At 40.4% G+C, this 13,924-nt stretch overlaps 1 protein-coding gene across 4 annotated transcripts in view; it reads left to right on the top strand.

Annotated features, from left to right (window-relative positions):
* Positions 1-13,924, top strand: part of pde5ab (phosphodiesterase 5A, cGMP-specific, b) — an 86,521-nt gene that overhangs the window by 16,352 nt on the left and 56,245 nt on the right. For 2 of the 4 annotated variants that reach the window (XM_072458575.1, XM_072458576.1), the window contains exons 1-3: positions 1,490-1,628; positions 5,230-5,752; positions 7,228-7,401. In XM_072458575.1, coding sequence (XP_072314676.1) covers positions 1,531-1,628; positions 5,230-5,752; positions 7,228-7,401 — 795 coding nt within the window. In that variant the 5' untranslated portion in view covers positions 1,490-1,530. Of the gene's footprint in view, positions 1-984; positions 1,056-1,489; positions 1,629-5,229; positions 5,753-7,227; positions 7,402-13,924 lie in introns of those variants that run through there. The other 2 variants (XM_072458577.1, XM_072458578.1) reach the window with 2 other exon arrangements.

The raw sequence follows: 13,924 nt of genomic DNA on the forward strand, positions 1-13,924 counted from the left end.
TTTAAAGTTAGAATATGAGGAGTTTTTAGGTTTGATCAAGCTCTTTCGTGTGCTCTTTTAGTTTATTTTGACTGATCTAAAATAATGGTACAATTGAACAATTTTAATTATGTGTGCTAGTACGTCACCCCCCAATATTGCCAGCAAAAGATTATTTTGAACTTTTATGTAAGTGTGTTGCTCAGAGCCAAAACATTTGTGTGTTCATTCCAAAAATGGTTCTGGTCAGAGCTTTGCAATCAGTTACACATGCGTCTGATTCAAAAAGGTTTTCAAGATTTGAACAATTGCATTTTTTTGCCAAACTGTGATGTAAACTTACTATGATGTTTAATCTTTAAACCTTGTTGAAGCAACTCAGCCTTTTCCACTGAAGAGCATTAACGTCCAGTGTTTGCATAGTCTGGCTGTTGTAAAATATGAGCTCGTTATTTTTACCTTCCTTATAGGCCTGTACTAAGTGCACCATGTCCAACGTCATGTCAGTTAGATTAGCCTTTATCATTTTAAACAAACTTGATTCAAATCATCTTGCTCGGTAACAGTGTGATTATCAATGTCATCTTACCTTTTCCTTTTTAAATTCCCCTTTTTGGCAAGCATCTTAAGATTGAGTGAACTGATTATAGCTTGGCCTTTTGTTTTTTTCCAAGAAAGCCTCCTATCAAATATTTATTTCTTTCTGGGAACATTTTATGAGCTTTAGCATTTGTGGAAAACATGTAAAACATTTAAAGAAAAAGCAAGTTGCAGGGCACAGTCAAATGTGTATGTATTGTATTCATATTGCAGCTTTTAGGTCGATATTATCAATTTACAAAAACGTATTTAGGTTATGCAGTTTTTCATCAACACAGAAAGTTAAGCATAGTAAATACCATGTTTACAATAAACCTGAGCTGTCACGTGATTCTGAATTTTAATATTCAAAAGAGGCACATGACCAGAAGAGGCAGGTATATTATTGCCCTTATCAGATGAGGAACACAGACAACACTAACCATTATGCAGAATCCCAGGCCGTTTGAGCTAGCTGAAGGAAGCCACCATGCTAAGTATGAGTTTATTTTACTCCTTTCCTATGCATGCCTTCTTTCATCATACTTTATATCGTCTTATTATCAATTAGAGTTTGTTCAGTGACTATGATCAAACTTATTCTAATTCTGATGAGTTGTCCTACTTCTCTGAGAGCAAAGCCAGGCTCCACATGAGCCAATGACAGGCCGGTAAATGCGCTTTCACGTCCCGGGCCGCGGCTCGTTTGTCTCCGGCTCCCTCTCTCTCTCCTCCCTCTTCTCCAGTAGTCGCTCGACCAACGAGGAAGCGTTCTGACGCCCGCGGCCCCGCGTGCGGCGACCCATTGGCCCATTGGCTCGCGAGCTGCGCTGCCGTGCCGCTCTGCCTCGCGCGCTCCTCCGTGCTGCTCGTGTGCTCGTGCGCGCACCGATTGGCTCCACACAGCTCGCCCTCTCCCCCGTCCCCCGCGGTCCCCGGTTCGGATGTAGATGCGGCGGAGGCAGCAGCGCTATGGAGGACTGCTGCTCCGCGGAAAGCGAGCGGGTCGAAGCGTGGCTGGACGACCACCTGGACTTCACCCGCTCGTACTTTATCCGGAAAGCCTCAAGGTAACGGCGGGGAGCGGGGCAGGTACTTTATTACAGCCCGTCACTGGATATGCTTTGCATTTAGACTTTTGATTTCCTGCTGTCACTTTACTGGCGTGTCAGGCGGAGGGCACGGGGCTGTGGCCGGGGGAAGGGGCTGACCGCGGGACTAGGTCAACTCATGACCCCGCGAGCGCGCTCCCCTCCGCCGCGGCGCGTCTGCAAGTGCCCGGGACGGTGCCACTGGCTGTCCCACTTATCAGCTCCAGCCTCTTACCCATTCAATGATTAACATTTACTGCCACAATTGACTCTATTTATTTCTCAATAAGAACTGCTGAATGGCTCTTTAGTGATAATTATGCAGGGTCGTAAATTAGCCTCTAACGGACTTTTCCTTGCGCGGTTCATTTCCAAAGCAAACACAGGGAGAAGCCGTCCTGTGAGCGGCCATATGTGGCGTCCCATTGGCCCCGCAGCACTTCATCAAGACACTCCAGCTCTGTTTGTTTTAGTGACACAAGCCCTTCTCCTTCTCAGCGCCTGCACCGCCATGGCAACCCCAGCACTGGGCTTTTCCTCCTCACAGTCTCAGCTGCAGCATGTGTGTGTGTCCTTGTGCCTCCTTCTCTCCTTTTCCCCGCAGCAGGTTCTCAGTATTTTTAGTGCAGCGCGGAAAAGTTCATTGGAACAGGTTTGCTCACGATTTTTGCAAAATATCGAATTGCGATTTGTGACATTTTTGTGATATTTTTCCCCTGGCAAACATTGCAATTGATTCAAGTTCATGTTTTTAACACGCGGGACGAGGAGTATCGACAATTGAGAGCGAAATATGAGCGAATGCATGAATCCAGTGCATTTCAAAACGTTTGTCGAGGTCTGAAGTAGTAAATTATTGCGATACGGCAGTTTTGCGACATGGATATTGATGCAGTATCTGAATGTTCTTGGCTATTTGACACAAGAAGTCAAACTCAGTCTAAACAAAAACTTAACAGAGACAAAATCAAGGTTTATTTAGACAGAATTCGCCAATAAAATCTACCTTTTCAACATTTTAATTCGAATTACTTTGCAATATGATATGGTCAGCCGCTTTTAGACTGAATACCTGTTTTGTTGTGTGTGAATGACTTAAATAATTGCGGCTCAATGCGACCGTTGCGATCGTGAGTGCAGTGCGTCATTGCGATATATCTTGCCCTCTCTCGTTCTGGTCGAGAGGCAGTTCTCAGAGAGGTATTGATCGGGCCGCAGCTCCCGTGGATACATTAGGCCGGGCTCTGTGGGGAGGCATGGCGTTCAATGCTACTCAGCGCTGGGATAAATCTGACTGACAGTAGTGGAAACAGGCTACACACGCTTATTAGCCTCATACTTTGGGTGTAAGGCGCTCCTACGATGCCTTTTTAAGATGTTTCTTAGAGTTTCAAGTCTCTTTTCCAGGTTTTGTCTTGGTGCAGCGGGAAGTTCGACCCTGTGTTCTCAGCAAAATGTCTTTATAGTTTTCAATTTTGTTGTCGGTTCGCATTTTTTAAACTGTTTCAAGGCTTTTCATACCAGTTTAAATGTAGTACCGTATATTCCGGACTATAAGTCGCACCTTTTTTCATAGTTTCATACTTATACTTAAATATATACTTATATACTTGTACTCTGGAGCGACTTATATGTGATATTATTTGTTATTTTCACACTTGCAACCACAGTACAACTTATATATGTTTTTTTCTTCTCTATTATGCATTTTTCGGCTGGTGCGACTTATACTCCAGTGCGACTTACAGTCCGGAAAGTATGGTATATAATTTAAAGGTGCACTGTGTAACTTTTCTGGTGTGTGGTCTGCTTGATTTCATGGCGATGCGATGGCTTTGCATAGAACATTCCACCATATGGCTATAAAGTAAAGTATGGTAAATATTGCTATTTCAATACTTTTTTCTATAACAAATAACAGCAAAAATTGTCTTTCTTTACACAATATTTAAAAGAAAAAAACATAATACTTTCTTTATGTTTCCACACTCAAAAACATTCTAAAACAATTATGGAAAGGTCGCATTGTGTTAGTATCTAGTTTCAATACTAGTTTTAGCATCAATTAGTCAGGATGGGTCAGTATGGATTTTTGGAGCCCATACGATATCCGATATCCAATATCCGATACCCGATATTTTGCTTGCTGTTATTGCCGATTGCCAATATTTACCTATACCAATTCTAGATTTAAAAATGTATCATTATTATTTTTTTATTTTTCCTAGTTGCGCTTCTATATCCAATTTTAGTCTGTAATGAAATGAAAATTAAAAAAAAAATCTTTTATTTCTCAAATTTACCAGAAACAATACTGGGACTGATATATCGCTGTTAATTAGTGTCTGATTTTCCATACTTTTCCTGATGTAACTTGTCCTGATGACGTCACCTACAGCATGGACCGTGATAGTGTTAATGAGACCTCCACCAGAAAAGTTACATAGTGCAGCTTTAACAAACGCTACAGTATTTGTCAGTAAATCCAATAAGAATCTACTGAAACCATGTCAGGAAGTCTTGAATTCTCCTTACTCCCTCTAAAACTGATCCAAATGAGTCAAATCAAGACAAATATTCCTTTTTAAACATATGATTATCAGCGCTGAGTTGGAGTGTTTGAAAACTCCAGCCGATTGCGTGGGTGGAAAGGTTGACTAGACAAGGTGCTGGCTGATTAGAGCTCTTCTCTGTAATTATGTTTAATTGAGAGATGACATGCAAACACGGCCCTTGGCTCACCTCACATGCTTCTATTTGTGACACCTCATAACCCCCAGCCACAGCCACAGCAATATCATCAATTGTGTGACGTTGTAAAGTGATATTTTTATGCTTTACCTCATTTCAGGACGGGAAAAAGAGTCTGGATCTTTTAGGAGTGGAGTAGTAGTCTATTTTGAAGAATCACTGGAACTTTACTAACAATAAGCACACTACAATTATAACAATTTTGGGGCCATTTTTTAACAATTAATATGTTATTACAATGTCTTCTTTGAGTTGCTCTTTGTCAGCTCAACAAATTAAATATTGTAAAAGCAAAACCATTTTTTAAAATTGAACACAAGGGCAGCAGCTCCTATTATGATTATCCGGCTTCTAGATAGAGAATATTTATGGATAAAGTGTAATGCTTTTTTGACATTTTGATTTAATAATGCTTCTGTCTTTGTCATAAAGGTATTTTTTCATCATCAAAGTGTTATTAAAATGTATTGCAGGCTTGGTTTCCTTGAGTTTTTCTTTTACTATTATGACATCATATTATGTTCTTTATTGACTCAAAACAACATGCTTTAAATAAATGGTCAGTCAAACACCTACAGCTTTAAATAGTAGTTTTATGTTTTCATCCATGCCAGTTCCATGTGACATGTCGTATTGCTCTGCCATGTTCTTCTCGTGACAACCGCCATTAAAAACAACTCTCTGGCCACACATTTCACAAGTTCTTGTTTTGTCATTAGCACACACACTGTCAGCGCGTTTAAAGTTATGTAACTGTCACGTCTTCTCCTTTGTGTCACTCATCAGTCTCTCCTCTCATTATATTGTGTTGTTCTGTTGTTTCCCGCAGAGAGATAGTGAATGCCTGGTTCGCCGAGCGCGTCCACAACATCCAGCCTTCTTCTACTCCTGCTAAAGACTCTCCACCCCAGCAGCAGCAGCGCCCCCACCAGTCCTCCACAGAGCCCAGCATCCTGCCGCCCACCCTCACGCTCCTGGACACCCGCTGCCCGTCGCCCGCCTCCACCCCCAGCCCCGCCCCCGGCACACCCACCCGCAAGATCTCCGCCTCAGAGTTCGACCGGCCGCTAAGACCCATCGTGGTCAAAGACTCGGAGGGGACTTTCACGTTTCTGAACGACGCCGAGAGGGAGACGATAAGAGGGTCGGTGATGGGAGAGGGCGGAGGGGGGCCGGCGGTGGTGGGGGGCGGCGGGGGAAAGTGTGCGCGGGCCGGTGAAGGGGAACGGTGCGCGCGGCTGCTGGAGCTGGTCAAAGAGGTTTCCAGTCATCTGGACGTGACAGCTCTCTGCCACAAGATCTTTCTCCACATCAATGAGCTGATCGCTGCAGACCGCTACTCGCTCTTTCTGGTGAGAACGCAGCAGCACTCAAGTACAAGTACAAGTACAAGTACAAGTTATGTCACCTATGCTCTCGAACAGTCCGGTACAGTCACTCATGGCTTATGGATGAGGCTTTTTGTTAGACTGTCTGAGTGGACTGAGGGTTACTTATCTTAGTAACAATATTATTATATATATATATTAATATAATATATATAAGTAAGTATAAGTAAGTATATAAGTATTAATATTTGTCTATACTAAATCTTCATACTGTGTGTGTGTGTGTGTGTGTATGTATATATATATATATATATATATTATATATTAGACACACACACATGGTTGACATTCTTGGAGCACTCTACGAGGAGCAGGTTGATTCTGTGTGGTAGTCACTCTTAGCTCTACTATAGAGACATAAATGTATTCTGCTTTGAGCTGGAGGAGGCTCTTTGAAGCCCAGCTCAAAGAGGAGGCTCTCTGTGGTACCTGCTGAGAGGTTAAAGGTCAGAGGAGCAGCTGCACCTGCTCTGAGCAGGACAATGCTCTGTCACACCACACACATAAGAAACAAGTGTGTCTATAAAGCAACTGTCTGGACAAATGTTTCTATAATGTTATTAAGGATTGGAGAAGAACATGTTCAATTACATTTCCATTTTATAGTTTACACAAACATAGATACATAGCATACATTTTTGTGTTATTATGTCATTTATAAAGTGCTGAGCATGAAGCTTAGTCCAGAAGAATCCGTTGAGAAAGCACATCAGAGGAGCCGTCTGCACCAGGAGCAGAAAGTCGCCTGCAGCCACAGGGGCCCAGGAGACGGGCCCCGGCAGCCAGAGCCGACCACTGGCCCTGGTACAAAGGGCTCCACAGAGAGAACACTGGGGATCCTAAAAGTGATAAAGGATTAAAATAAGTAAAAACTTAAAAAACTTATACAAAACTAATATGTTAAGGCATTGTGGGTGAATAGGAAAAATTTAACCTTTCCTGTAGTTTTCTCACATATACAGTATGTAATAAAAAAAAAAGAATATTAGCAGTTTTTCATCATTTAAGGTTTTCATGAAGAAATATGGCATTTTATGTGTAAAAAAATGCCAAAATAAATATAAAATAGTAAGCCTTAAATAAGTACATAACATTAATAAAAAATTAAAATGAAATAAAACAAGGAATATTAATCAAAAGCTAAGCTAAAAGATGAACGTCCTCTGTGGCTCTGGCAGGTTCTCCCTGGGACCAGCCCATCACTGTAGATTACCCACAATGTCCATTTCAAGAGTCATTTTCAAGAATACCAAAATTCTTATTTTTTTCATACATTTTTACAAAAGTATGTATTTTCAAAATTAGGTTTCTGAAATATTTGCCCTCCAGAATGTAAATGTTAGTTTCTGCAATAGAAGCTCTGCAGCGAGACATAAAGAGCTGGAGGACGTTCTCATTTGTGTTGAGCCACATGTGAGATGTTCCCTTGTTGTTCCCAGGTCGGCGAAGACAGCTCCAACAGGAAGTTCCTGGTGAGTCGACTGTTCGATGTGGCCGAGGGCTCCACGCTGGAAGATTCGTCCAGGAGCTGCATCAGGCTGGAGTGGAACAAGGGCATCGTGGGACATGTGGCCGCCACAGGACAACCACTCAACATCAAGAACGCTTATGAGGTACCAGCACCGCTCCTGTTACACATCTGTGACTTCAGCTCATCCGCTCTCACTCCCCCATCTTTTGGTTTCAATCAATGCAGTCGGATACATGGGCTTTCATCTGGAGGGATTTTCAAAGTAAGGCTGGGTTACTCGTGTCCCATTAGACATGGTAATTAGGAATGAGAGGTTAAAAATGAATATCCCGATAACAACAGTTAGACAATGTCAATCCAAAAGAAATTGGTATACAGTATATTAGATGTTTCATTATATTAGATTGGCAATTCGTATATGAATGTTTTGTGTCTGAATTTTCTTTTTCTTTTTTTCTGTTTCATATCCAATGCACAATAAATTTTTAGTTGTGATTTCAGTTATTGCTCAGTATGACGTGTGCTCGTTCTGCCCCTCAAAACCTCCAGCAAAGACACTTTTCTAATCTACAGTGGCTTTTAAAACAAGTGTCACCAAATATTACTAATAAATTATAAATGAAAGTAATCTTTTGAACTAATTGCAATTTCAATTATAAACTAAATAATTATTTTAATGAGTGTTATTAGTTGCACCACAGCTCGCAAAGTGATATTGCTTAAACGCTGACAGTTTCCCTTGTTCCATTTAAGTTTTTTGAACATGGCTAAATTGAAACAGAACCAGCATTTATGAGAAACAGCAGCAGAGTGAGACCTCAGCTCTATTCTCCCCTTTCTCTTCTGTGAATTATCATTTCATGCTTTATTTGTTGACATCAAAGCACAGCCATGCACCCCCTTCGGTTTGCCATGACCTTTGGCCTGCCCAGCGACCCTTCCGAACACTGTGCCTCTGCTGTTGTGTGATGGATTGTCTCGAAAAGCTGTTTGTGATTCTGGACTTCATGTTTGCAAAATGTACAAAGACGTGGCAAGACTTCTATCCTTCCAGGCAGGTTCTTTTTAATCAAGAAAAAACTTTGTGATAATTATGGATTTATAAAGCAATTATAAAAAAAAAATTCTCCTGGATTTAAAAAAAAAAAATCTTGTCAATCTAAAAGCCAAAATATAATCAGTTTAATCATATTTTGAATTTAATTTCTCACTTTGAATGTTTTAATCTTTGAATTTGAATTGTTTTTACTCTGAATTTCAGTGTACCTTTTCAATTAGTTTTTCTTACCTTAAAGAATCAAAAGGAAAAATCCACCTTTTGAATATTCAGTACAAATCATTTCAGCAGATAAAGTTCAGAGTGTAAAATTCTGCAGAAAAAAAAAAACACAGAGAAGGATTGAGGCTGTTTCCAATCTTCTGTGGGCGGGATTTACAGGCAAAGAACCAATGAGATGGTTTTGATTGGCTCGAGCAAACTACATTGGCTCCCAGCATTTCCTGTTTTTTTGTTACTAATTTGAATTCACTCACTCAGGATCGACTGTTTTGGCATGCTCCTCCTCCTTCTCCTCCTCCTTCTCCTCCTCCTTCTCCTCCTCCTCCTTCTCCTCCTCCTCCTCCTCCGCCTTCTTCTCCTCCTCCGCCTCCTCCTCAACCTCCTCCTCCTCCTCCTCCGCCTTCTCCTCCTCCTCCTCCTCCGCCTTCTTCTCCTCCTCCTTCTCCTCCGCCTCCTCCTCAACCTCAACCTCCTCCTCCTCCTCCTCCTCCTCCGCCTTCTCCTCCACCTCCTCCTCCTTACCCTTCTCCTCCTCCTTGTTCCTCTCCTCCTCCTCCTCCTCCTCCTCCTCCTCCTCCTCCTCCTCCGCCTTCTCCTCCTCCTCCGCCTTCTCCTACTTCTCCTCCTCCTCTTCCTCATCCTCCGCCTTCTACTCCTCCTTCTCCTCCTCACCCTTCTCCTCCTCCTCACCCTTCTCCTCCTCCTCGTTCCTCTCCTCCTCCTCCGCCTTCTCCTCCTCCGCCTTCTCCTCCTCCACCTCTGCCTTCTCCCCCTCTGCCTTCTCTCCCTCCTCCTTCTGCGCCTCCTCCTTCTTCTCCGCTTTCTCCTCCTCCGCCTTCTCCTCCTCCTCCACCTCCTCCTCGCTGATATTTCTCCGTGTCGTGTCCATCCAGAGTTGTCATGTGTTTGATTGTATCTTGTCACGATGAGGAAGCAGGTTTATCTCTGCACATCTGTCACAGCAGCAGGTCCAGTGTCATTTACTGAAGCAGCCACAGAATGAATGAAGTACAGTAATATATATGCAGTAGTAGTAACATATGCAGTAGTAGTAACATATGCAGTAGTAGTAACATGTGCAGTAGTAGTAACATATGCAGTAGTAGTAACATATGCAGTAGTAGTAACATGTGCAGTAGTAGTAACATATGCAGTAGTATTAACATGTGCAGTAGTAGTAACATATGCAGTAGTAGTAACATATGCAGTAGAAATAACATGTGCAGTAGTAGTAACATATATGCTGTAGTAGTAACATATGCAGTAGTAGTAACATGTGCAGTAGTAGTAACGTGCAGTAGTAGTAACATATGCAGTAGTAGTAACATATGCAGTAGTAGTAACATATACAGTAGTAGTAACATATATGCAGTAGTAGTAACATATGCAGTAGTAGTAACATATGCAGTAGTAGAAACATATGCAGTAGTAGTAACATATGCAGTAGTAGAAACATATGCAGTAGTAGTAACATATGCAGTAGTAGAAACATATGCAGTAGTAGTAACATTTGCAGTAGTAGTAACATATGCAGTAGTAGTAACATATATGCAGTAGTAGTCACATATGCAGTAGTAGTAACATGCAGTAGTAGTAAGATATGCAGTAGTAGTAAGATATGCAGTAGTAGTAACATATACAGTAGTAGTAACATGTGCAGTAGTAGTAACATATGCAGTAGTAGTAACATATGCAGTAGTAGTAACATATATGCAGTAGTACTAAGATATGCAGTAGTAGTAAGATATGCAGTAGTAGTAACATATACAGTAGTAGTAACATGTGCAGTAGTAGTAACATGTGCAGTAGTAGTAACATATGCAGTAGTAGAAACATATGCAGTAGTAGTAAATTATGCAGTAGTAGAAACATATGCAGTAGTAGTAACATTTGCAGTAGTAGTAACATATGCAGTAGTAGTAACATATATGCAGTAGTAGTCACATATGCAGTAGTAGTAACATATACAGTAGTAGTAACATATGCAGTAGTAGTAACATATGCAGTAGTAGTAACATATACAGTAGTAGTAACATGTGCAGTAGTAGTAACATATGCAGTAGTAGTAACATATGCAGTAGTAGTAACATATATGCAGTAGTAGTAAGATATGCAGTAGTAGTAACATATGCAGTAGTAGTAACATATACAGTAGTAGTAACATGTGCAGTATTAGTAACATATGCAGTAGTAGTAACATATACAGTAGTAGTAACATATGCAGTAGTAGTCACATATGCAGTAGTAGTAACATATGCAGTAGTAGAAACATGCAGTAGTAGTAACATATGCAGTAGTAGAAACATATGCAGTAGTAGTAACATGTGCAGTAGTAGTAACATATGCAGTAGTAGTAACATATATGCAGTAGTAGTCACATATGCAGTAGTAGTAACATATGCAGTAGTAGTAAGATATGCAGTAGTAGTAACATATGCAGTAGTAGTAACATATACAGTAGTAGTAACATGTGCAGTAGTAGTAACATATGCAGTAGTAGTAACATATACAGTAGTAGTAACATGTGCAGTAGTAGTAACATATGCAGTAGTAGTAACATATGCAGTAGTAGTAACATATATGCAGTAGTAGTAAGATATGCAGTAGTAGTAACATATGCAGTAGTAGTAACATATACAGTAGTAGTAACATGTGCAGTAGTAGTAACATGTGCAGTAGTAGTAACATATGCAGTAGTAGTAACATATGCAGTAGTAGTAAGATATGCAGTAGTAGTAACATATGCAGTAGTAGTAACATATGCAGTAGTAGTAACATATACAGTAGTAGTAACATGTGCAGTAGTAGTAACATATGCAGTAGTAGTAACATATACAGTAGTAGTAACATGTGCAGTAGTAGTAACATATGCAGTAGTAGTAACATATGCAGTAGTAGTAACATATATGCAGTAGTAGTAAGATATGCAGTAGTAGTAACATGTGCAGTAGTAGTAACATATGCAGTAGTAGTAACATATGCAGTAGTAGTAACATGTGCAGTAGTAGTAACATGTGCAGTAGTAGTAACATATGCAGTAGTAGTAACATATGCAGTAGTAGTAACATATGCAGTAGTAGTAACATATGCAGTAGTAGTAACATATGCAGTAGTAGTAACATATGCAGTAGTAGTAACATATGCAGTAGTAGTAACATATGCAGTAGTAGTAGCATATGCAGTAGTAGTAACATATGCAGTAGTAGTAACATATGCAGTAGTAGTAACATATGCAGTAGTAGTAACATATGCAGTAGTAGTAGCATATGCAGTAGTAGTAGCATATGCAGTAGTAGTAACATATGCAGTAGTAGTAACATATGCAGACATGACTACGATCCAGAATATATCTCATACAACCCACTGCACTAAGGAGCAATGAATGACTTGACTATGACTTTTAGCTTGCAAAATGGCTTAACAAATCAAAAGGACACTAAAATAACCTCAAATACAAAATTAAACCAGACAGAACAAAAGTGAACTTAAACTTTAAAAAAAGATTCAAACTATTGTAGACGTAAACAATCCTCCAATTTATTACATTTATCTTTTTTCCCTTATTTTTGAGCATATTGACAGACAAAAATAAATAAACTTAAATGACCCATTATTTTCCTTTGTCAGTGTCCTGTATTTGGACACTTATTTACATGCAGTCAAAAAAAGGAAATGTTGACTCTAAATAAATGTATTAGGTCACATTCTTCCATTTCATTATTTAATGTTGATCCAAAACAAATAATGTAGACTTTTAGATGATTAATTTAGAATGTATACGCTCATTTAACATAGAATTTGTGATGCCTTGATGCCTATAAAAAATGCTCTTTTTAGAGAATAGTATGTCATTTTCAACCCAAAACATAAAGATTAAGACAATTCTAAAACTGTCATATCAAAACTAGCTTTGATACAAGTTTTAGTATCCAAGTTAGAGTGAGGCTGTTTTTAAGATCAGACTCAGTGCTTTAATTTGTGTGTACAGGTTTTACTTATGAGGACTATAAGAGTTATTTCGCAGTTTTTTTTAACCAAATGTGTATATTTGGCAGTATTAGCATGCTGAAGATTTAATTGCCGTGTTTATTAAAATGGCCTCGCATTAGTCGCCAGTAATTCATACATTTATTCATTACCCCTCCGCTTTTTAAATAATTGATAGCGTTAGCATCTCCCTGCTGCTTGTGACCTCCGCTTGTCCAGTAATGATGATGCGTGCGGTGCTAAACCTGAAAGAGCGGTGACATAACGCACACGCCTGTATGTGTGTTGCATGTGTGTGTGTGTGTGTGTGTGTGTTGTGTGTGTGTATGTCTGTGTGTGTGTGTGTGTGTTGCATGTGTGTGTGTGTTGTATGTGTGTGTGTGTGTGTGTGTTGTGTGTGTGTGTATGTGTGTGTGTGTTGTGTGTGTGTATGTCTGTGTGTGTTGTGTGTGTGTGTGTTGCATGTGTGTGTGTGTTGCATGTGTGTGTGTGTGTTGTATGTGTGTGTGTGTGTGTGTGTGTTGTGTGTGTGTGTTGTATGTGTGTGTGTTGTGTATGTGTGTGTGTGTGTGTTGTGTGTGTGTTGTATGTGTGTGTGTGTGTGTGTGTGTGTTGTGTGTGTGTGTGTGTGTGTGTGTTGTGTGTGTGTGTGTGTGTGTTGTGTGTGTGTATGTCTGTGTGTGTTGTGTGTGTGTTGTATGTGTGTGTGTGTGTGTGTGTTGTGTGTGTGTGTGTGTGTGTTGCATGTGTTGTATGTGTGTGTGTGTTGTGTGTGTGTATGTCTGTGTGTGTGTGTGTATGTGTGTGTGTGTTGTGTGTGTGTATGTCTGTGTGTGTGTGTGTGTTGCATGTGTGTGTGTGTGTGTGTTGCATGTGTGTGTGTGTGTGTGTGTGTGTGTGTGTGTGCGGTGACTCCCAAACACAAGGGCCGAGAGGACGTCCGTCTGCTTTGAGGCGTCAAGCACCCGAGGATTCCACTATTTTTAGAGTGTGTTTGTGTTACCGCTGTTGTCTTTAATTATGATGTGCGGATGGAAAATAACACCTTTGGGGATGGAAAAGTGGTACGGTACAATAGAAACGACGGCGCAGGTAGGTAGAGAAACGCTGTCAAGAGTGAAAGAAGGAACAACTTTGCTGTAGAGCTGCAAAGTTTATGGAAAAAGCACTTTGAATGGTCACAATTATTTAGGTGACATAAGCACACTACAAAATGTCCCGTCTTATTTGGAGAAAAAGCATGCTCACCCTGTTGTTCAGACCTTAACAAACATGTTCTGAAATGCATGGGATTCGTATATTACTTTACCCATTCATTTTAGTCTTTTCTCAAATGTTAATGTTCCTTGAGTTTGTACTTTTCCGTACTACTTTGCAACTTTTATGTCCAATGCAGCAC

This window comes from Eucyclogobius newberryi, unplaced genomic scaffold, assembly GCF_026437365.1.
Source record: "Eucyclogobius newberryi isolate DKJ021-1_F unplaced genomic scaffold, fEucNew1.0.hap1 SCAF_22, whole genome shotgun sequence".
Lineage (NCBI taxonomy): Eukaryota > Metazoa > Chordata > Actinopteri > Gobiiformes > Gobiidae > Eucyclogobius > Eucyclogobius newberryi.